The sequence below is a fragment of the Argopecten irradians genome, chromosome 14, assembly GCF_041381155.1.
Source record: "Argopecten irradians isolate NY chromosome 14, Ai_NY, whole genome shotgun sequence".
NCBI classification, from domain to species: domain Eukaryota; kingdom Metazoa; phylum Mollusca; class Bivalvia; order Pectinida; family Pectinidae; genus Argopecten; species Argopecten irradians.
Genome location: NC_091147.1, coordinates 4,003,638 through 4,027,124, shown reverse-complemented (window position 1 = coordinate 4,027,124; position 23,487 = coordinate 4,003,638). Strand labels below are relative to the sequence as shown.

At 40.2% G+C, this 23,487-nt stretch overlaps 1 protein-coding gene and 1 long non-coding RNA gene across 2 annotated transcripts; one reads left to right on the top strand and one right to left on the bottom strand.

Moving 5' to 3' along the window:
- Window positions 1-3,323: 3,323 nt before the first annotated feature.
- On the bottom strand, window positions 3,324-4,403 carry LOC138308118 (uncharacterized). Its single transcript, XM_069249063.1, has one exon. It carries the CDS (start codon window positions 4,401-4,403, stop codon window positions 3,324-3,326), a length of 1,080 nt encoding a protein of 359 aa, XP_069105164.1.
- An 8,365-nt stretch (window positions 4,404-12,768) lies between these two features.
- Window positions 12,769-17,880, top strand: LOC138308327 (uncharacterized). The gene is made up of 2 exons (XR_011206112.1): window positions 12,769-15,718; window positions 15,761-17,880. It is a non-coding gene; the product is annotated as an uncharacterized lncRNA (long non-coding RNA).
- Window positions 17,881-23,487: the final 5,607 nt, after the last annotated feature.

Here is a 23,487-nt window from a genome sequence, read left to right as displayed (position 1 = left end):
TCATATATCATTTGATTACTTCATTTATTCATGTTATAATTGTAAGTTAGTTGATTGATCAAATATGTTTAAAATAAATTGATCAGTTGCATTATGCACCATGTCACTAAAAAAGTCAGCTAGTTCAGTACAAATATAGTGCAAAATATAATTGACTATTTATAAATAACAAACTAAACCCTTTAAAACAATTATAAAATATAAGTGAATAGACTGTATTTATACCTGTAAGGTCATCTGTAACCCCTAATGGGATGTTGTCAGATCCTCTAAGGTAATCTGTAACCACTAATGGGATGTTGTCAGATCCTCTAAGGTCATCTGTAACCACTAATGGGATGTTGTCAGATCCTCTAAGGTCATCTGTAACCACTAATGGGATGTTGTCAGATCCTCTAAGGTCATCTATAACCCTTAATGGGATGTTGTCAGATCCACTAAGGTCATCTGTAACCCCTAATGGGATGTTGTCAGATCCTCTAAGATCATCTGTAACCCCTAATGGGATGTTGTCAGATCCTCTAAGATCATCTGTAACCCCTAATGGGATGTTGTCAGATCCTCTAAGATCATCTGTAACCCTTAATGGGATGTTGTCAGATCCACTAAGTTCATCTGTAACCCCTAATGGGATGTTGTCAGATCCTCTAAGGTCATCTGTAACCCCTAATTGGATGTTGTCAGATCCTCTAAAGTCATCTGTAATCTTTAATGGGATGTTGTCAGATCCTCTAAGGTCATCTGTAACCCCTAATGGGATGTTGTCAGATCCTCTAAGGTCATCTGTAACCCCTAATGGGATGTTGTCAGATCCTCTAAGGTCATCTGTAACCCCTAATGGGATGTTGTCAGATCCTCTAAGGTCATCTGTAACCCCTAATGGGATGTTGTCAGATCCTCTAAGGTCATCTGTAACCCCTAATGGGATGTTGTCAGATCCTCTAAGGTCATCTGTAACCCCTAATGGGATGTTGTCAGATTCTCTATGGTCATTTGTAACCCCTAATGGGATGTTGTCAGATCCTCTAAGGTCATCTGTAACCCCTAATGGGATGTTGTCAGATCCTCTAAGGTCATCTGTAACCCCTAATGGGATGTTGTCAGATCCTCTAAGGTCATCTGTAACCCCTAATGGGATGTTGTCAGATCCTCTAAGGTCATCTGTAACCCCTAATGGGATGTTGTCAGATCCTCTAAGGTCATCTGTAACCCCTAATGGGATGTTGTCAGATCCTCTAAGGTCATCTGTAACCCTAATGGGATGTTGTCAGATCCTCTAAGGTCATCTGTAACCCCTAATGGGATGTTGTCAGATCCTCTAAGGTCATCTGTAACCCCTAATGGGATGTTGTCAGATCCTCTAAGGTCATCTGTAACCCCTAATGGGATGTTGTCAGATCCTCTAAGGTCATCTGTAACCCCTAATGGGATGTTGTCAGATCCTCTAAGGTCATCTGTAACCCCTAATGGGATGTTGTCAGATCCTCTAAGGTCATCTGTAACCCCTAATGGGATGTTGTCAGATCCACTAAGGTCATCTGTAACCCCTAATGGGATGTTGTCAGATCCTCTAAGGTCATCTGTAACCCCTAATGGAATGTTGTCAGATCCACTAAGGTCAGTTGTAACCCCTAATGGGATATTGTCAGATCCTCTAAGGTCATCTGTAACCCCTAAAGGGATGTTGTCAGATCCTCTCAGGTCATCTGTAACCCCTAATGGGATGTTGTCAGATCCTCTAAGGTCATCTGTAACCCCTAATGTGATGTTGTCTGATCCACTAGGGTCATCTGTTACCCCTAATGGGATCTTGACAGATTCTCTAAGATCATCTGTAACCCCTAATGGGATGTTATCAGATCCACTAGGGTCATCTGTTACCCCTAATGGGATGTTGTCTGATCCTATAAGGTCATCTGTAACTCCTAATGGGATGTTGTCAGATCCTCTAAGGTCATCTGTAACCCCTAATGGGATGTTGTCAGATCCTCTATGGTCATCTATAACCCCTAATGGGATGTTGTCAGATCCTCTAAGGTCATCTGTAACCCCTAATTGGTTGTTGTCAGATCCTCTAAGGTCATCTGTAACCCCTAATTGGTTGTTGTCAGATCCTCTAAGGTCATCTGTCACCCCTAATGGGATGTTGTCAGATCCTCTAAGGTCATCTGTCACCCCTAATGGGATGTTGTCAGATTCTCTAAGGTCATTTGTAACCCCTAATGGGATGCTATCAGTTCTTCTTAGGTCATCTGTAACCCCAAATGGGATGTTATCAGATCCACTAGGGTCATCTGTAACCCCTAATGGGATGTTGTCAGATCCTCTAAGATCATCTGTAATCCCTAATGGGATGTTGTCAGATCCTCTAAGATCATCTGTAATCCCTAATGGGATGTTGTCAGATCCTCTAAGGTCATCTGTAACCCCTAATGGGATGTTGTCAGATCCTCTAAGGTCATCTGTAACCCCTAATGGGATGTTGTCAGATCCTCTAAAGTCATCTGTAACCCTTAATTGGTTGTTGTCAGATCTTCTAAGGTCATTTGTAACCCCTAATGGGATGTTGTCAGATTCTCTAAGGTCATTTGTAACCCCTAATGGGATGTTGTCAGATCCTCTAAGGTCATCTGTTACCCCTAATGGGATGTTGTCAGATCCTCTAAGGTCATCTGTAACCCCTAATGGGATGTTGTCAGATCCTCTAAGGTCATCTGTAACCCATAATGGGATGTTGTCAGATTCTCTAAGATCATCTGTAATCCCTAATGGGATGTTATCAGATTCTCTAAGATCATCTGTAATCCCTAATGGGATGTTGTCAGATCCTCTAAGGTCATCTGTAATCCCTAATGGGATGTTATCAGATCCTCTAAGGGTCATCTGTAACCCCTAATGGGATGTTATCAGATCCTCTAGGGTCATCTGTAACCCATAATGGGATGTTGTCAGATCCTCTAAGGTCAGATCTTAACTAATCTGTAACCCCTAATGGGATGTTGTCAGATCCTCTAAGGTCATCTGTAACCCCTAATGGGATGTTGTCTGATCCTCTAAGGTCATCTGTAACCTCTAATGGGATGTTATCAGATCCTCTAAGGTCATCTGTAACCCCTAATGGGATGTTATCAGATCCTCTAAGGTCATCTGTAACCCCTAATGGGATGTTGTCTGATCCTCTAAGGTCATCTGTAACCCCTAATGGGATGTTGTCTGATCCTCTAGGTCATCTTTAACCCCTAATGGGATGTTGTCAGATCATCTAAGGTCATCTGTAACCCCTAATGGGATGTTGTCAGATCATCTAAGGTCATCTGTAACCCCTAATGGGATGTTATCAGATCCTCTAAGGGGCAGATCTCTAGGTCATCTGTAACCCCTAATGGGATGTTGTCAGATCCTCTAAGGTCATCTGTAACCCCTAATGGGATGTTGTCAGATCCTCTAAGGTCATCTATAACCCCTAATGGGATGTTATCAGATCCTCTAGGGTCATCTGTAACCCCTAATGGGATGTTGTCAGATCCTCTAAGGTCATCTGTAACCCCTAATTGGTTGTTGTCAGATCCTCTAAGGTCATCTGTAACCCCTAATGGGATGTTGTCAGATTCTCTAAGGTCATCTATAACTCCTAATGTGATGTTGTCAGATCCTCTAAGGTCATCTGTAACCCCTAATTGGTTGTTGTCAGATCCTCTAAGGTCATCTGTAACCCCTAATGGGATGTTGTCAGATTCTCTAAGGTCATCTATAACTCCTAATGGGATGTTGTCAGATCCTCTAAGGTCATCTGTAACCCCTAATGGGATGTTGTCAGATCCTCTAAGGTCATCTGTAACCCCTAATGGGATGTTGTCAGATCCTCTAAGGTCATCTGTAACCCCTAATGGGATGTTATCAGATCCTCTAGGGTCATCTGTAACCCCTAATGGGATGTTGTCAGATCCTCTAAGGTCATCTGTAACCCCTAATGGGATGTTGTCAGATCCTCTAAGGTCATCTGTAACCCCTAATGGGATGTTGTCAGATCCTCTAAGGTCATCTGTAACCCCTAATGGGATGTTGTCAGATCCTCTAAGGTCATCTGTAACCCCTAATGGGATGTTGTCAGATCCTCTAAGGTCATCTGTAACCCCTAATGGGATGTTGTCAGATCCTCTAGGGTCATCTGTAACCCCTAATGGGATGTTGTCAGATTCTCTAAGGTCATCTGTAACCCCTAATGGGATGTTGTCAGATCCTCTAAGGTCATCTGTAACCCCTAATGGGATGTTGTCAGATCCTCTAAGGTCATCTGTAACCCCTAATGGGATGTTGTCAGATCCTCTAAGGTCATCTGTAACCCCTAATGGGATGTTGTCAGATCCTCTATGGTCATCTATAACTAAAGGACAGATCCTCATCTATAACCCCTAAATGGGCCTGTTGTCAGATCCTGGGCCTGTAACCCCTAATATAGTGTTTGTCTATGCATCTGTAACCCCTAATGGGATGTTGTCAGATCCTCTGGTCATCTGTAACCCCTAATAGGATGTTGTCAGGCCTCTATGAAGGAGGTCTTATAAATATCTGTATTTTAAATAAGGTGTTAGCTAGGTTTGAAGAATCCAAACCCCCCCCCCCCCTCCCTCCCCCCATCCCTCTTCGAAAAAAAGCCTTCCTTTAATAGCTTTAGGTCTTCAAACTTATTCAGAGGCTTCTGGATGGTTACAATGTTGCCAGAAGCCCTCCACCTCTTGGTCACAAGTTCAAATCCCATGTGGGATAGTTGCCAGGTACTTATCATAGGCTGATGGTTTTTCTCCAGGTGCCCAGACTTTCCTCCACCACATTCTTTGTACATTCTTAAATGGTACTGGCTGTTAATAAAACATTCAAAAAATCAAACTAAACAAAATCACAGAAGACTTAATCCAAGTAATTCTAAAAAAAAGTAACTCTAAATATCATGGGTTTATTCATAAAAGGGAAATGAAACCTGAAGCAAAATGATGTATTGAGTTTTAAAAGGGGATTTATGCCAAGATATTTGGTTGTAAAGATGTTCAAATGAATGTGTTTAATTAGGCTTGATCTTTGAATTACTTCTTTTCATATTGGGATGAAGTCCTTACACACCACATTTGTTGAAAACATTACCATGTAGCTTATTCAAGGTCACAGGGCACAAAAAGCTAAAATCTTCAAAGGATTTTTTCTCAATATCTAAGAGGCCAATATTATAGATACCTGATATTGGATTTAAAGCATGCTGGACTTACTACTACTAAGCTTGTTTAAATGAATAACCTTGACCTTCATTCAAGGTCACGATTAGGCTATATTTAGGCTACTACATCCCCCTAAAAGGGAAAAAAACCTGATTCTTGGCCTGTAGCATCTAAGGACTAAGCCTTTCCTTAACCTTTATTTGAAGTCACCGTGGGGACAAATAGACTAAAATCTGGGCACTGTTTGACTTAATTAGTATATTAAGTTGACATTTAAGCAGTCAACTATACGAAAAAGCCTAAACACCTGATAATGGCATGAAGCATTCTGAGGTAACGGGCTTCCCAAGTATAGCATGTTCAAAATGAATGAATGAACTTGTCCTTAATTCAATGTCACAAGCATCAAATAGGCTAACATCTCTAAAGGACTTTTCGATATCTGAAATACTGATGGAAATATGATTATTGACAAAGTAAAACATTTTCAAATAAATGACCTTGACCCTCATGAGGTGCAGATCTCAAATACAGAAAAGCTGTGGGTCTGTATTGTCATTAGATAGCAATTGATAGATTCAGGCCCATTGGACCTTTTATTCTCTTTGAAATGAAAATATACATATTTTGTTTCTGGTGTATGTCTGAATATGTGTATTTCTTCTATGATTGTTTTAAGGAATAGAAGTATCACATAAAGCCAGACTTCCATTGTATATTCTGAGCTTGTATGATATCACAGTATCACCTTCAGACAGTTATATAATACCAGGATATGTCAATGTACGCATGAATTATTCACAGTCTAATAACACAGAATATCTCCTAGCCATATGGAACATGTGTCACACTGCTGTAGTCTCAGTAATGATGTATCGCTCTACTAAATATGTAACAAAATATGTACCAGCTTCTACCCAGAATATTGTTTTCTGATACACATGTGACTAAAAGGTATATCTATACTGCACATGAGCACTTTATCTGTAACTTAAAAGATTCAATTGCAAAATTGGAAAACAAATCTCTTTTGTAAAGTGATTTCAGAATTTTACAAACAAAATCTATTGTGTGGCAAATATATATTATGAGAATAAATAATTCAGATGAATGAGCATTAAAATTTCAAGACATTTGTGCTCAGTCTAACCCTAGGTAATGTACATGTATCTAGGGTTTGACCGAGCACAAATGTTTGGACAATTCAGATTTCTAGCTATTAAAACAAGGAATTGCTTTAAACACTTTCATTTTTCCATATCAATTGTTGCATATTGATTTTAATGAAACAATGTGTTAGCGGATGTCCTGACACGGATATTCTGACCTGGAGTCTGTCAGCTGTATCTGGTTTGAAATTAGCATTTCAGATCAATAAATCATGTGCTATTCAATATTGGTGCTTTGTTTCAAACTTCTGAAGCTTCTGTGTTGTTGATTAAAAGTATCCCTGATGTCATTAATGTTTTATGTTTTCGATGGAAATCCTCTCTACAAGGCTTGACTGAGACGATATAAATACAGGGCTAGTTCAGAATGTTGTTTCAGTACACCAGGATATGAGAATTGTCCAACAAAGATACATTAATGCTGATCTGATGGGTTTTACTTATATATCATAACCAACTCAACTCAATAGTTTCAATTTATGTCAAGCTAACCAGGCTTGTGAGGACAGTAAGGGATAGGTATAGGGCTACCAACTCAACAGTCCTAGATAATGCTGAGGGGGTCAAGCTAACCAGAGTTGTGGGACAGTAAGGGATAAGGTATTGGGCTACCAACTCAACAGTCTAGATAATGCTGAGGGGGTCAAGCTAACCAGGCTTGTGGGGAAGTAAGGGATAGGTATAGGGCTACCAACTCAACAGTCTAGATAATGCTGAGGGAGTCAAGCTAACCAGGCTTGTGGGGAAGTAAGGGATAAATATAGGGCTACCAACTCAACAGTCTAGATAATGCTGAGGGAGTCAAGCTAACCAGGCTTGTGGGACAGCAAGGGATAAATATAGGGCTACCAACTCAACAGTCTAGATAATGCTGAGGGGTCAAGCTAACCAGGCTTGTGGGACAGTAAGGGATAGATATATAGGGTCTACCAACTCAACAGTCTAGATAATGCTGAGGGGTCAAGCTAACCAGGCTTGTGGGACAGCAAGGGATAAATGTAGGGCTACCAACTCAACAGTCTAGATAATGCTGAGGGATCAAGCTAACCAGGCTTGTGGGACAGTAAGGGATAGGTATAGGGCTACCAACTCAACAGTCTAGATAATGCTGAGGGGTCAAGCTAACTAACCAGGCTTGTGGGACAGTAAGGGATAGGTATAGGGCTACCAACTCAACAGTCTAGATAATGCTGAGGGAGTCAAGCTAACCAGGCTTGTGGGACAGTAAGGGATAAATATAGGGCTACCAACTCAACAGTCTAGATAATGCTGAGGGGTCAAGCTAACCAGGCTTGTGGGACAGTAAGGGATAAGGTATAGGGCTACCAACTCAACAGTCTAGATAATGCTGAGGGGTCAAGCTAACCAGGTTGTGGGACAGTAAGGGATAGGTATAGGGCTACCAACTCAACAGTCTAGATAATGCTGAGGGAGTCAAGCTAACCAGGCTTGTGGGACAGTAAGGGATAGGTATAGGGCTACCAACTCAACAGTCTAGATAATGCTGAGGGGTCAAGCTAACCAGGCTTGTGGGACAGTAAGGGATAGGTATAGGGCTACCAACTCAACAGTCTAGATAATGCTGAGGGGTCAAGCTAACCAGGCTTGTGGGACAGTAAGGGATAGGTATAGGGCTACCAACTCAACAGTCTAGATAATGCTGAGGGAGTCAAGCTACCACCAAGGCTTGTGGGAGACAGTAAGGGATAAGGGATAAGTAGGGCTACCAACTCAACAGTCTAGATAATGCTGAGGGGTCAAGCTACAGGCTTGTGGGGACAGTAAGGTAAGTAAGGGCTACCACTCAACAGTCTGATAATGTGAGGGTCAAGCTAACCAGGTTGTGGGACAGTAAGGGATATAGGTATAGGGCTACCAACTCAACAGTCTAGATAATGCTGAGGGTCAAGCTAACCAGGCTTGTGGGACAGCAAGGGATAGATAGGTATAGGGCTACCAACTCAACAGTCTAGATAATGCTGAGGGAGTCAAGCTAACCAGGCTGTGTGGACAGTAAGGGATAGGTATAAGGGCTACCAACTCAACAGTCTAGATAATGCTGAGAGGGTCAAGCTAACCAGGTTGTGGGACAGTAAGGGATAGGTATAGGGCTACCAACTCAACAGTCTAGATAATGCTGAGGGGTCAAGCTAACCAGGCTTGTGGGACAACAGCAAGGGAGAAGATTGTGGTATAGGGCTACCAACTCAACAGTCTAGATAATGCTGAGGGGTCAAGCTAACCAGGCTTGTGGGACAGTAAGGGATAGGGTATAGGGCTACCAACTCAACAGTCTAGATAATGCTGAGGGTCAAGCTAACCAGGCTTGTGGGACAGCAAGGGAGAGATATGGTATAGGGCTACCAACTCAACAGTCTAGATAATGCTGAGAGGTCAAGCTAACCAGAGTTGTGGGACAGTAAGGGATAGGTATAGGGCTACCAACTCAACAGTCTACCAACTCAACAGTCTGTGGGAGATAGGGCTACCAACTCAACAGTCTAGATAATGCTGTCAAGCTAACCAGAGCTTGTGGGACAGCAAGGGATAGGTATAGGGCTACCAACTCAACAGTCTAGATAATGCTGAGGGGTCAAGCTAACCAGGCTTGTGGGACAGGGGAAGATTATAGGGCTACCAACTCAAACAGTCTAGTAATATGAGGGGTCAAGCTAACAGGCTTGTGGGACAGGGGGCTACCAACTCAACAGTCTAGATAATGCTGAGGGGTCAAGCTAACCAGGCTTGTGGGACAGCAAGGGATAATGTATTGGGCTACCAACTCAACAGTCTAGATAATCCTGAGGGAGTCAAGCTAACCAGGCTTGTGGGACAGTAAGGGATAAGTAAATGGGCTACCAACTCAACAGTCTAGATAATGCTGAGGGGTCAAGCTAACCAGGCTTGTGGGAAGTAAGGGATATAGGTATAGGGCTACCAACTCAACAGTCTAGATAATGCTGAGGGGTCAAGCTAACCAGGCTCTGTGGGACAGCAAGGGAGAGAGATATATAGGGCTACCAACTCAACAGTCTAGATAATGCTGAGGGGTCAAGCTAACCAGGCTTGTGGGACAGTAAGGGATAGGTATAGGGCTACCAACTCAACAGTCTAGATAATGCTGAGGGGTCAAGCTAACCAGGCTTGTGGGACAGTAAGGGATAGGTACAGGGCTTCCAACTCAACAGTCTAGATAATCCTGAGGGGGTCAAGCTAACCAGGCTTGTGGGACAGCAAGGGATAGATATATTTTTTGTGGATAGGGCTAGGACTACCATCTCAACAGTCTAGATAATGCTGAGGGGTCAAGCTAACCAGGCTTGTGGGACAGTAAGGGATATAGGTATAGGACTACCAACTCAACAGTCTAGATAATCCTGTGGGGATAAGCTAACCAGGCTTGTGGGACAGTAAGGGTTCTGAGATAAGTAGGACTATTACCAAGTTTGTTATAGTCTACAGGTATAACCTCAATTTTCTTTTGAGGTGTAATCATGTTTAATTTTAAACATCCTACTTCTTTTACATGTCAGAACAAGAATTTCTATAACAATATACTACATCCTAAATTCACAGATCCTATATGTCAATGCTCTCTTTGTCTCTTGATAGAACTAGCAGTGATACAGTGGTAGTGAGTGTCTATAGTACTGGACCATTCACTGACCGATGTGATGTTTTGTTCTTTCTTAAAGTTGATAGAAAATATAGGTTTATTGTTTAATAAATAGAGGATATTCCTTGTTTCTTGATGAATACCAGTTATATCTTTAGGTGGAAACTTGATATTTTTCACCGGTTCTTTTACATTTTTTCTCGCTTTCATTTACAGAAGACCATCACTCCTAGTTCCGCAAAAGGTTATTCCACCATTGTATTTGACATAGTTATTTGCCCTTGCATTTATTACCTCATATTTTTGTGAGCATAACGTCATATTTTTGGGTAGAAATATGTCACTTTCCACACAAACTTACGACATAACAATCAAAATTGATATTTTCACTGGAGTGAAGTATATTGCTTCTATGTTCACCGTAAAACCTTATATTTCACTGTGAAATAAGTTATAAAGATATTTAATAGCTCCTAATATATCGTTTAATACACAGATCCATCAGAATTCGCTAAATTTAATACCTTGCAAAATTTATAAAAATTATGATCGTTCATATTATAACCTGTTGTCTAAATGATGCTTTCAAAGGCTACAATATAATTCGTGAATATAAACACCCGCGAATAAGTTCCGTACAGTCAATCTCTACACCCGCAAAGTTTAACAACTACACAGCATTGTTTAGGAAACACGATAATGTTATTTCTGTTATCAGGACACAGTAGTAAATTCTTGGTGATTTGTAGAAAATCCATTTCAATAGTTCATATAACCCGAAATCAATAACGGAATGAGCGGTTTTATTTGTCACCTCGGCAGAATGTTGACACAGAAGTAATGGTATAGGTTATATCTTTCCTCATTTATAGTCGGCCAATTAGTGAATGTTATAGATGGCCAGAGAAGCACTTCAGCCATATTCTGTCGGCTAGTGTCTCAATCACAGAGTGGGTATTAGCATTGTGACATATTGAAGGGCTAATTTAGGATGAGAGTGCATACGGCGGATGTATTTTATGACATGTGGTGTTACAGATCCAAGTCTTATCCATTATTTATAACACATCCTATATTTCATCAAGGAAAATAGAATATTAGAAGTCTTCACAGGCTCTGTTTCTTGATGGTGACATTACCACTGTCTATTGCTGTTCCTGTTTGTGTTTGGCCCGGCACTTCTGGAATTAGATGACAGGTTTCTCCAGGTCTGCAGTATCATTAATGTGACAGTTAGGGTGTACAGTCCAATGTCTTTAGTATGCTTCAGTGATGTAGCACTGTAAATACTAAATATAAAACCCAAAATGTACAGTAGAACAGTAGTCTCCCAAAACACAAATAAATAATTCTTGTGACGTAAAGATGAGGAATAGCTGCTATTTCCTTTGCTAGGAAGTTAGGCTACATAAACCAAACTAATTTTTAAAACATTTCAGATTGCTTTCTCCTTTATAATCAATTCTTACATTACTTTTTAGAAAGCACTGAATGGTCACAACAGTCCCCTTGGAAGATAGTTGTGCAATTTGAAGTTATCTGACATGAAGGTGGTTGACAATATCCCATGGAAAATTTTACTGGGAATCCCAGTGGGATCCCAGTGGTTTTCCTCCATCTTTTGAACTGCCTAAAGAAAAAAGAGTTCCAAAAAAATTAAAGAGGTGTAACTACAAGCTTGGATTCCGTTCATGTGAAATCCCAGTAGGAATCCTGGTCATCCGGGATCCTGGTTTAGAAAAATCCCAGTTGGATATTACTGGATATCCCACTGTAATCCCACTGGGACAGTAAAGTCCCTTTGGGATCCCACTCACATTTTCCATGGGGTAGAGATTTGTTACTGCTCTTTCTCAGGTAACATAAAATGTTCTCTCTCTTTCTACTTGGAAATTATTCTATTATACTAATAAGAGTGTTTTTTTTGTTCCAGGTTTGGTGACCATGGTTGTCCTGCAGTCCTGATACGACCGAGGGTGGACATCTGTAATCCTCCTATTGTATAATTAGTGTATAACGTCTATGATATCTACAAACACATAGTTACTGACTTGTCTGAATCTAACAATAATCACTACTCAATTACTACCATTATCGTACATCCATGAATTAGGAAACAATTCACCTCTGTGAGATAACTTCATTTACCCATGTGATCAGTGAAGCGTAGTGTGAAGTATCTTCGGTTACCAATGTGATCAGCGAAGTGTAGTGTGAGGTATCCTTGGTTACCCATGTGATCAGCTGAGCGTAGTGTGAGGTATCCTCGGTTACCAATGTGATCAGCAGAGCGTAGTGTGAGGTATAATCGGTTACCCATGTGATCAGCGGAGCGTAATGTGTGGTAATCTGGGTTACCCATGTGATCAGCGGAGCGTAATGTGTGGTAATCTGGGTTACCCATGTGATTAGTGGAGCGTAGTGTGAGGTATCCTGGGTTACCCATGTGATCAGCGGAGCATAGTGTGTGGTATCCTTGGTTACCTATGTGATTAGTGGAGCGTAGTGTGTGGTATCCTCGGTTACCCATGAGATCAGGGAAGCGTAGTGTGAAGTATCTTCGGTTACCAATGTGATCAGCTGAGCGTAGTGTGAGGTATCCTCAGTTACCCATGTGATCAGCGGAGCGTAGTGTGAGGTATCCTAGGTTACCCATGTTATCAGCTGAGCGTAGTGTGTGGTATCCTCGGTTACCCATGTGATCAGGGAAGCGTAGTGTGAAGTATCTTCGGTTTCCAATTTAATATGTGATCAGTGGAGCGTAGTGTGTGAAGTATCTTCGGTTACCAATGTGATCAGCTGAGCATAATATGAGGTATCCTTGGTTACCCATGTGATCAGCAGAGCGTAGTGTGAGGTATCCTAGGTTACCCATGTGATCAGTGGAGCGTAGTGTGTGGTATCCTAGGTTACCCATGTGATCAGTGGAGCGTAGTGTGTGTGTATCCTCAGTTACCCAGGTGATCAGTGGAGCGTAGTGTGTGGTATCCTCAGTTACTAATGTGATCAGCTGAGCATAGTTTGTGGTATCCTCGGTTACCCATGTGATCAGCCTAGCATAGTTTGTGGTATCCTAGGTTACCCATGTGATCAGCGGAGCGTAGTGTGTGGTATCCTCAGTTACCCATGTGATCAGTAGAGCGTAGTGTGTGGTATCCTAGGTTACCCATGTGATCAGCGGAGCGTAGTGTGTGGTATCCTAGGTTACCCATGTGATCAGTGGAGCGTAGTGTGTGGTATCCTCAGTTACCCATGTGATCAGTGTGGAGCATAGTGTGAGGTATCCTCAGTTACCCAGGTGATCAGTGGAGCGTAGTGTGTGGTATCCTCGGTTACCCATGTGATCAGTGGAGCGTAGTGTGTGGTATCCTCAGTTACCCGGATGATCAGTGGAGCGTAGTGTGAGGTATCCTAGGTTACCCATGTGATCAGTGGAGCGTAGTGTGTGGTATCCTCGGTTACCCATGTGATCAGTGGAGCGTAGTGTGTGGTATCCTCAGTTACCCAGGTGATCAGTGGAGCGTAGTGTGTGGTATCCTCAGTTACTAATGTGATCAGCTGAGCGTAGTGTGAGGTATCCTCAGTTACCCGGGTGATCAGTGGAGCGTAGTGTGTGGTATCCTCAGTTACCCATGTGATCAGCTGAGCGTAGTGTGAGGTATCCTCGGTTACCCATGTGATCAGCCTAGCATAGTTTGTGGTATCCTAGGTTACCCATGTGATCAGCGGAGCGTAGTGTGTGGTATCCTCAGTTACCCATGTGATCAGTGGAGCGTAGTGTGTGGTATCCTAGGTTACCCATGTGATCAGCGGAGCGTAGTGTGTGGTATCCTCAGTTATTCATGTGATCAGTGGAGCGTAGTGTGTGGTATCCTCAGTTACCCATGTGATCAGTGGAGCGTAGTGTGAGGTATCCTCAGTTACCCATGTGTTCAGTGGAGCGCAGTGTGTGGTATCTTCAGTTATCCATATGATCAGTGGAGCATAGTGTGTGGTATCCTCAGTTATCCATGTGATCAGTGGAGCGTAGTGTGTGGTATCCTAGGTTACCCATGTGATCAGCGGAGCGTAGTGTGTGGTATCCTCAGTTACCCATGTGATCAGTGGAGCGTAGTGTGTGGTATCCTCAGTTACCCATGTGATCAGTGGAGCGTAGTGTGAGGTATCCTCAGTTACCCATGTGTTCAGTGGAGCGCAGTGTGTGGTATCCTCAGTTATCCATATGATCAGTGGAGCATAGTGTGTGGTATCCTCAGTTACCCATGAGATCAGGGAAGCGTAGTGTGAAGTATCTTCGGTTACCAATGTGATCAGCTGAGCATAATATGAGGTATCCTTGGTTACCCATGTGATCAGCAGAGCGTAGTGTGTGGTATTCTAGGTTACCCATGTGATCAGCTGACCGTAGTGTGAGGTATCCTAGGTTACCCATGTGATCAGTGGAGCGTAGTGTGAGGTATCCTAGGTTACCCATGTGATCAGCTGAGCGTAGTGTGAGGTATCCTAGGTTACCCATGTGATCAGCGGAGCGTAGTGTGTGGTATCCTCAGTTACCCATGTGATCAGTGGAGCGTAGTGTGAGGTATCCTCAGTTACCCATGTGATCAGTGGAGCGTAGTGTGAGGTATCCTCAGTTACCCATGTGATCAGCGGAGCGTAGTGTGAGGTATCCTAGGTTACCCATGTTATCAGCTGAGCGTAGTGTGAGGTATCCTCGGTTACCAATGTGATCAGCAGAGCGTAGTGTGAGGTATAATCGGTTACCCATGTGATCAGCGGAGCGTAGTGTGATGTATCCTCGGTAACCCATGTGATCAGTGGAGCGTAGTGTGTGGTATCCTCAGTTACCCATGTGATCAGCCCAGCGTAGTGTGTGGTATCCTAGGTCACCCATGTGATCAGCTGAGCCTAATATGAGGTATCCTCGGTTACCCATGTGATCAGGGAAGCGTAGTGTGAAGTATCTTCGGTTACCAATTTAATATGTGATCAGTGGAGCGTAGTGTGAGGTATGCTCGGATACCAATATGATCAGCTGAGCATAATATGAGGTATCCTTGGTTACCCATGTGATCAGCTGAGCGTAGTGTGAGGTATCCTAGGTTACCCATGTGATCAGTGGAGCGTAGAGTGTGGTATCCTCTGCTACCCATGTGATCAGTGGAGCGTAGTGTGTGGTATCCTCAGTTACCCAGGTGATCAGTGGAGCGTAGTGTGTGGTATCCTCAGTTACTAATGTGATCAGCTGAGCATAGTTTGTGGTATCCTCAGTTACCCGGGTGATCAGTGGAGCGTAGTGTGTGGTATCCTCAGTTACCCATGTGATCAGCTGAGCGTAGTGTGAGGTATCCTCGGTTACCCATGTGATCAGCTGAGCATAGTTTGTGGTATCCTAGGTTACCCATGTGATCAGCGGAGCGTAGTGTGTGGTATCCTCAGTTACCCATGTGATCAGTGGAGCGTAGTGTGTGGTATCCTAGGTTACCCATGTGATCAGCGGAGCGTAGTGTGTGGTATCCTCAGTTATTCATGTGATCAGTGGAGCGTAGTGTGCGGTATCCTCAGTTACCCATGTGATCAGTGGAGCGTAGTGTGAGGTATCCTCAGTTACCCATGTGTTCAGTGGAGCGCAGTGTGTGGTATCCTCAGTTATCCATATGATCAGTGGAGCATAGTGTGTAGTATCCTCAGTTACCCATGTGATCAGTGGAGCGTAGTGTGAGGTATCCTCGGTTACCCATGTGATCAGTGGAGCGTAGTGTGAGGTATCCTCGGTGACCAATGTGATCAGCTGAGCGTAATATGAGGTATCCTCAGTTACCCATGTGATCAGTGGAGCGTAGGATGAGGTATTCTAGGTTACCCATGTGATCAGCGGAGCTTAGTGTGAGGTATCCTAGGTTACCCATGTGATCAGCGGAGCGTAGTTTGAGGTATCCTAGGTTACCCATGTGATCAGCGGAGCGTAGTGTGAGGTATCCTTGGTTACCCATGTGATCAGCAGAGCGTAGTGTGTGGTATCCTAGGTTACCCATGTGATCAGCTGAGCGTAGTGTGAGGTATCCTAGGTTACCCATGTGATCAGTGGAGCGTAGTGTGTGGTATCCTCAGTTACCCATGTGATCAGTGGAGCGTAGTGTGAGGTATCCTCAGTTACCCATGTGATCAGCGGAGCGTAGTGTGAGGTATCCTAGGTTACCCATGTTATCAGCTGAGCGTAGTGTGTGGTATCCTAGGTTACCCATGTGATCAGCTGAGCGTAATATGAGGTATCCTCGGTTACCCATGTGATCAGCGGAGCGTAGTGTGAGGTATCCTCGGTTACCCATGTGATCAGCGGAGCGTAGTGTGAGGTATCCTAGGTTACCCATGTGATCAGCTGAGCGTAGTGTGTGTGGTGTCCTCATTTACCCATGTGATCAGCGGAGCATAGTGTGAGGTATCCTAGGTTACCCATGTGTTCAGTGGAGCGTAGTGTGTGTTATCTTCAGTTACCCATGTGATCAGTGGAGCGTAGTGTGTGGTATCCTCAGTTACCCATGTGTTCAGTGGAGCGTAGTGTGTGGTATCCTCAGTTACCCAGTTCAGAGGCAAACAGCTTAAGCAATCAAAGGCCTGCAAAGATTTCCTTTGAAGACTATAGAGATAGCGACGTCCAACATCAAAGCCACGCAGCTTACCACAGTGTACCGTTATATAGCTCTTTTGATGTACATCAACTGACTAAATTACCTGTTCTAATCTGTTTCCTCCAATTCTACTATAAGATAGTCCAGGGGTGTTGAGATCATAAGTGATAGGAAGCCCTGGAGTATTGAGGATAGAGAATAGACTGCCCTGACGTTTACTTGTGTTGTGTGACTCTCACTACCTACACTCTACACAATGCTTGTTTCTGTATGAACCATTTCCACTTGACAATCCTAACTAGTGACCATGCTGCAATGGTCATGCTGACTTAATCTTTGACTTCAGAGATTCATTATAGCCATGTCAATGCAGTACTTATTGTGAAGATCCTAGTTACCGTATTCACTCAAGGACATATTTTCAGTCAATGAAAGACAGAGTTGCTTATTCTCTCTTATTATACCTTTTGAATTTGTAACAGTGTCAGTTTTCATTAAGTCACTACCTTTCATTCACATAAAGGTTAATGGCTTACAAACCATGTGGGTGTGGATAAAGATATCATGTTCTTTAGGAGATTGGGAGTGACGAATCATCGAATGATACATAACAGAAAACACACTGAGATGTACATCATAGCAGAAAACACACTCAGATGTACATCATAGCAGAAAACACACTCAGATGTACATCATAGCAGAAAACACACTCAGATGTACATCATAGCAGAAAACACACTCAGATGTACATCATAGCAGAAAACACACTCAGATGCTGTAAACCAACTGATTTTTGGGAGCCATTAATTTTCATGTGAAATTAAATTGTCATGATTATTTTTCAAATACAAAATATTCAGGTAAAGTAGAACCATAGAGGTGTAGTTATGAAATAAATTGGGTTTCTAAGTCCTTGGGTATGATAACGCAAAATTAAGGTACGTAAAAACAAGTTTGTTAACAGTTATTAAAGATGCTCCACCGCCGACAGGGCATAAATGATACCAATTATTTGAACAATAACTCGTGCATACGTATATATCTAATTAACACAAAAATACATACAAGATAATTTAATTTGCTTTTGGTGCATGCACAAGCAGTATCTAATTTTATAAAGGGCAGAGTGTCATAGAATTTTTTCGGAATGCAATCAATTATTTTTGAAATTTTTTTCTTGATTCAAAATAAGAATCTCAAACGTTTCAATGGTGGTAATGGTGTAAAATAAGTAACTTTTGTAACTGAAGAAAATGCTTATTTGTCTGCTCCTGGTTTCAAGATGGGAAAAATAATACCATTTGTCGGCAGTGAAAAAATACATTTGTCAGCGAGGAGCATCTTTATAATTTAAACTAAAAAATCGAAACAAAACTTTTACTGAAATGCAAAGTTTTCTTGTCAATTATCCATAGCAATAAATTTGATTGTTACACGTCTCTGTTACTTATTGCATCTAATTTGATGTTTGAATATGAAAACTTATTTTGATTGTTATTGTTATCATACTTGAGACAATAATACATTTTACCTTGGTAAACTTAATATGAAATTTAATGTACCTGATATATATCGATACTGGCCATTAGAATCTGGTTTAACAAATTTCATATTAAATAAAGTTTTATTATCATTTTTATCTTAAACACAGTTTTATCATTATTAAGTCATTTTATGTTGTCAGGGTTCATGTTGGGGGATTTACTGTGTGAAAGTTACAAAATATCTTAAGCTCATAAACTGCACATAACTTGCCAATCTGTCTACTGAGGACGAGAAGGAAATAAGCCGTAGTTTGCTTGGGTATGGCCATATAAATTACCAGTTCTATCCTCCCCATCCCAGATATTGCACTATATGCAGCCTGAAGAGTATAAATATTTCATAACACAGTGATTGTTTGTCATCGGGTCTGTATATATATATGGAATATTTCTGCTGTGCGGCATTTATCTCCTGCATGGAGAATCTATATACAAGCAAAGAGCGGTACTCATATCACTCAGGAGAAGAGCAGTTTTAATTAGCAATTCTACATTAAAAAATCAATAAAAACAAAATAAATGTGGAGCTAATTACAGTGTAATGTATGAAAGGACTCCGGATAGGGGTATATTTTAGCATATACTGGTTTTGAATTATATATGTATATCAAGATAATGTGTAAAGTTTTACCATATACAGTCTACATAGAGGTTTAGACTGTCCATAATACATAATACTAAAGTTCTAGGCTACAACTCAATAGATTCTGTAGGCAATTAAAGGATTGAAGAACAGATTTTTAAAATTAAAAAAAAGAAATAAGCAAACCATCTGATTGAAATAATCTGTTGAAGGCATCAGCCAGTCTAGTAATGTCTTTGCCTGAGCATTATAAAGCATTACATATACATGTATATAGTGAGACTCAGCATTTACTATATCCTCACAGGGCTTTAAAACATCTTATATCTGCTCATATACAATATAATATACATATGAGTTGGGGATGTCATGGTTTCTATTTTCTGTTGGTATAAAGGATACTTATGTTGCTGTTTTTCAGGTGTTTAGTGGAGAGACACTGTCATGGTTACACTTTGAATTCAAACATTTTACTGAGTACTGAACATAATTATTACCACCAACACAATTTCTTAAAACAGATGAAAATTTACCTTAAAATATGTAATCTCTGAACTGTAATAGTATTGTTGTAATTCTGGTTTTTAGTCATTAAATGACTTTTCTTCTTTGTCTCAGAATGTCTTTGTATTGTAGTATTAGAATCCAAAAGAAAGTTTTAATTGACAACATGCTGATTTGCTGATTATACAGAGGTCATTTGAATACAAGACCTGCCCACAGAGCCGTTTTAGATACAGTATAACTTGTCCAAACCGATCCTTGTCTAATCCAGATTCCTGTCTAATCTGACATAATTGTATGGCATTTTCCTTCTGGAAATAAAGCTTTATCTCATAAATAGAATGATTCTATTCAGATTCAGTATGTCTAAGATGGCATGAGTGTATCATTATATCTGATGTGATATATTTATGACACAGATTCCAGTTTATTTTCTCTGTGTTTTATCTCATTTTTATAAACAAAACTTTTGTAAGTTGCTTTTACCACGTACTCATCAGCTACTTGTCTAATTAACACAACATTTGCATTTTGCTTCAGAGTATTGTGTAAATTATTTTTTCATTCTGATGAAATGAAACACTGTTGTACACAAATAAAATGATACGCTGTAGCAGTTATACATATATGAAACTGTCAATAATTTTAATCTGACAGTCTCCACTTCATCAAATTGATAAAAACAAAAAAAAACCCTGTTAACATTTACATAATGTATATCTGTATAAATACATGTATGATAGCTAAATATTTATTGAAATGTGTAACCTCATGATAATTATTGTAGATTTTATTGTCAAACATATTCAGATACTCCATTTCATATGTCAAAAACAGTTTGTTCTTTTACCAATGATAATATTTGTGATAATTGAAATGTTTTTATGAGACAATACCACTAAATAGTACTGTATAGATGCATGGTATCATTAAGTCTGCATGTTCCTATCTTGTTTTAGTATGATACACATACATGTATTTCAACATTTGTTCCATGGATATGTGACTTAAGTATGCATTTGATATTATCACCCTATAGCAGAGCTGATCAGGCCCTCTGGGCCTCTTGTTTAATTTGTCAATGTGTTGAGCTGAATGTGTGCAATAAACTTGTCATGTATCAATTTTAATTTAGTGTTTCATTGTTATTAAATGCTGACGTCAAGAACACACATCACTTGTTATATACTTTACGTTTGACACATTCAAACTTTTTGATATTGAGCAGTTTAGTATACCAATAAATTTGTGCATTCATAACAATGGCATACTGATAATTATCAAATTATATTTAAACACAAAATCTCTGGCTCAAAACACGCGAAAATATTCTTACAGTAACATTAAAATATATGTACATAATATACAAACATATATGTCAGGTTTATATATACACACATATATGCCAGGTTTCTATACACACATATATGCCAGGTTTCTATACACACATATATGCCAGGTTTCTATACACACATATATGCCAGGTTTCTTTACACACATATATGCCAGGTTTCTTTACACACATATATGCCAGGTTTCTATAGTTTTCTTTACACACATTTATGCCAGGTTTCTATACACACATATATGCCAGGTTTCTTTACACACATATATGCCAGGTTACTATACAAACACATATATGTCAGGTTTATTATATAACCACACCACATATATGCCAGGTTACTATACACACATATATACCAGGTTTATACTATATGCCAGGTTTCTATACACACATATGCCAGGTTTCTATACACACATATATACCAGGTTTCCATATACACATATATGCCAGGTTTCTTTACACACATATATGCCAGGTTTCTATACACACATATATGCCAGGTTTCTATACACACATATATGCCAGGTTTCTATACACACATATATACCAGGTTTCTATACACACATATATGCCAGGTTTCTATACACACATATGCCAGGTTTCTATTACACACATATATGCCAGGTTTCTATACACACATATATACCAGGTTTTACTATACACACATATATGCCAGGTTTCTATACACACATATATGCCAGGTTTCTATACACACATATATGCCAGGTTTCTATACACACATATATGCCAGGTTTCTATACACACATATATGCCTGGTTTCTATACACATATATTGCCAGGTTTCTATACACACATATATGCCAGGTTTCTTCTTTACACCACATATATGCCCAGGTTTCTATACACACATATATGCCAGGTTTCTATACACACATATATGCCAGGTTTCTATACACACATATATGCCAGGTTTCTATACACACATATATGCCAGGTTTCTATACACACATATATGCCAGGTTTCTATACACACATATATGCCAGGTTACTATACACACATATATGCCAGGTTTCTATATATGCCAGGTTTCTATACACACATATATGCCAGGTTTCTATACACACATATATGCCAGGTGGTTTCTATACACACATATATGCCAGGTTTCTATACACACATATATGCCAGGTTTCATACACACACATATATGCCAGGTTTCTATACACACATATATGCCTGGTTTCTATACACACATATATGCCAGGTTTCTATACACACATATATGCCAGGTTTCTATACACACATATATGCCAGGTTTCTATACACACATATATGCCAGGTTTCTATACACACATATATACCAGGTTACTATACACACATATATGCCTGGTTTCTATATACACACATATGCCAGGTTTCTATACACACATATATGCCAGGTTTCTATATACACATATATGCCAGGTTTCTATACACACATATATGCCAGGTTTCTATACACACATATATGCCAGGTTTCTATACACACATATATGCCAGGTTTCTATACACACATATATGCCAGGTTTCTATACACACATATATGCCAGGTTTATCTATATACACACATATATGCCTGGTTTCTATACACACATATATGCCAGGTTTCTATACACACATATATGCCAGGTTTCTTTACACACATATATGCCAGGTTTCTATACACACATATATGCCAGGTTTCTATACACACATATATGCCAGGTTTCTATACACACATATATGCCAGGTTTCTATACACACATATATACCAGGTTTCTATACACACATATATGCCAGGTTTCTATACACACATATATGCCAGGTTTCTATACACACATATATGCCAGGTTTCTATACACACATATATGCCTGGTTTCTATACACACATATATGCCAGGTTTTCTATACACACATATATGCCAGGTTTCTCATACACACATATATGCCTGGTTTCTATATACACACATATGCCAGGTTTCTATACACACATATATGCCAGGTTTCTATATACACATATATGCCAGGTTTCTATACACACATATATGCCAGGTTTCTATACACACATATATGCCAGGTTTCTATACACACATATATGCCAGGTTTCTATACACACATATATGCCAGGTTTCTATACACACATATATGCCAGGTTTCTATACACACATATATGCCAGGTTTCTATACACACATATATGCCAGGTTTCTATACACACATATATACCAGGTTTCTATACACACATATATGCCAGGTTTCTATACACACATATATGCCAGGTTTCTATACACACATATATGCCAGGTTTCTATACACACATATATGCCAGGTTTCTATACACACATATATCTGCCAGGTTTCTATACACACATATATACCAGGTTACTATACACACATATATGCCTGGTTTCTATATACACACTATATGCCAGGTTTCTATACACACATATATGCCAGGTTTTCTATACACACATATATGCAGGTTTCTATATACACACATATGCCAGGTTTCTATACACACATATATGCCAGGTTTCTATACACACATATATGCCAGGTTTCTATACACACATATATGCCAGGTTTCTATATACACACATATGCCTGGTTTCTATACACACATATATACCAGGTTTCTATACACACATATATGCCAGGTTTCTATACACACACATATGCCAGGTTTCTATACACACATATATGCCAGGTTTCTATATACACACATATATGCCAGGTTTCTATACACACATATATGAAAGTTTTTTATAAACACATATATGCCAGGTTTCTATACACACATATATGCCAGGTTACTATACACACATATATGCCTGGTTTCTATACACACATATATGCCAGGTTTCTATACACACATATATACCAGGTTTCTATATACACATATATGCTGT

Coding starts and splice junctions, on each gene's coding strand:
- LOC138308118 (XM_069249063.1), bottom strand. CDS start 4,403: ATGAGGATCTGTCCTTTAGTTATAGATGACCATAGAGGATCTGACAAC.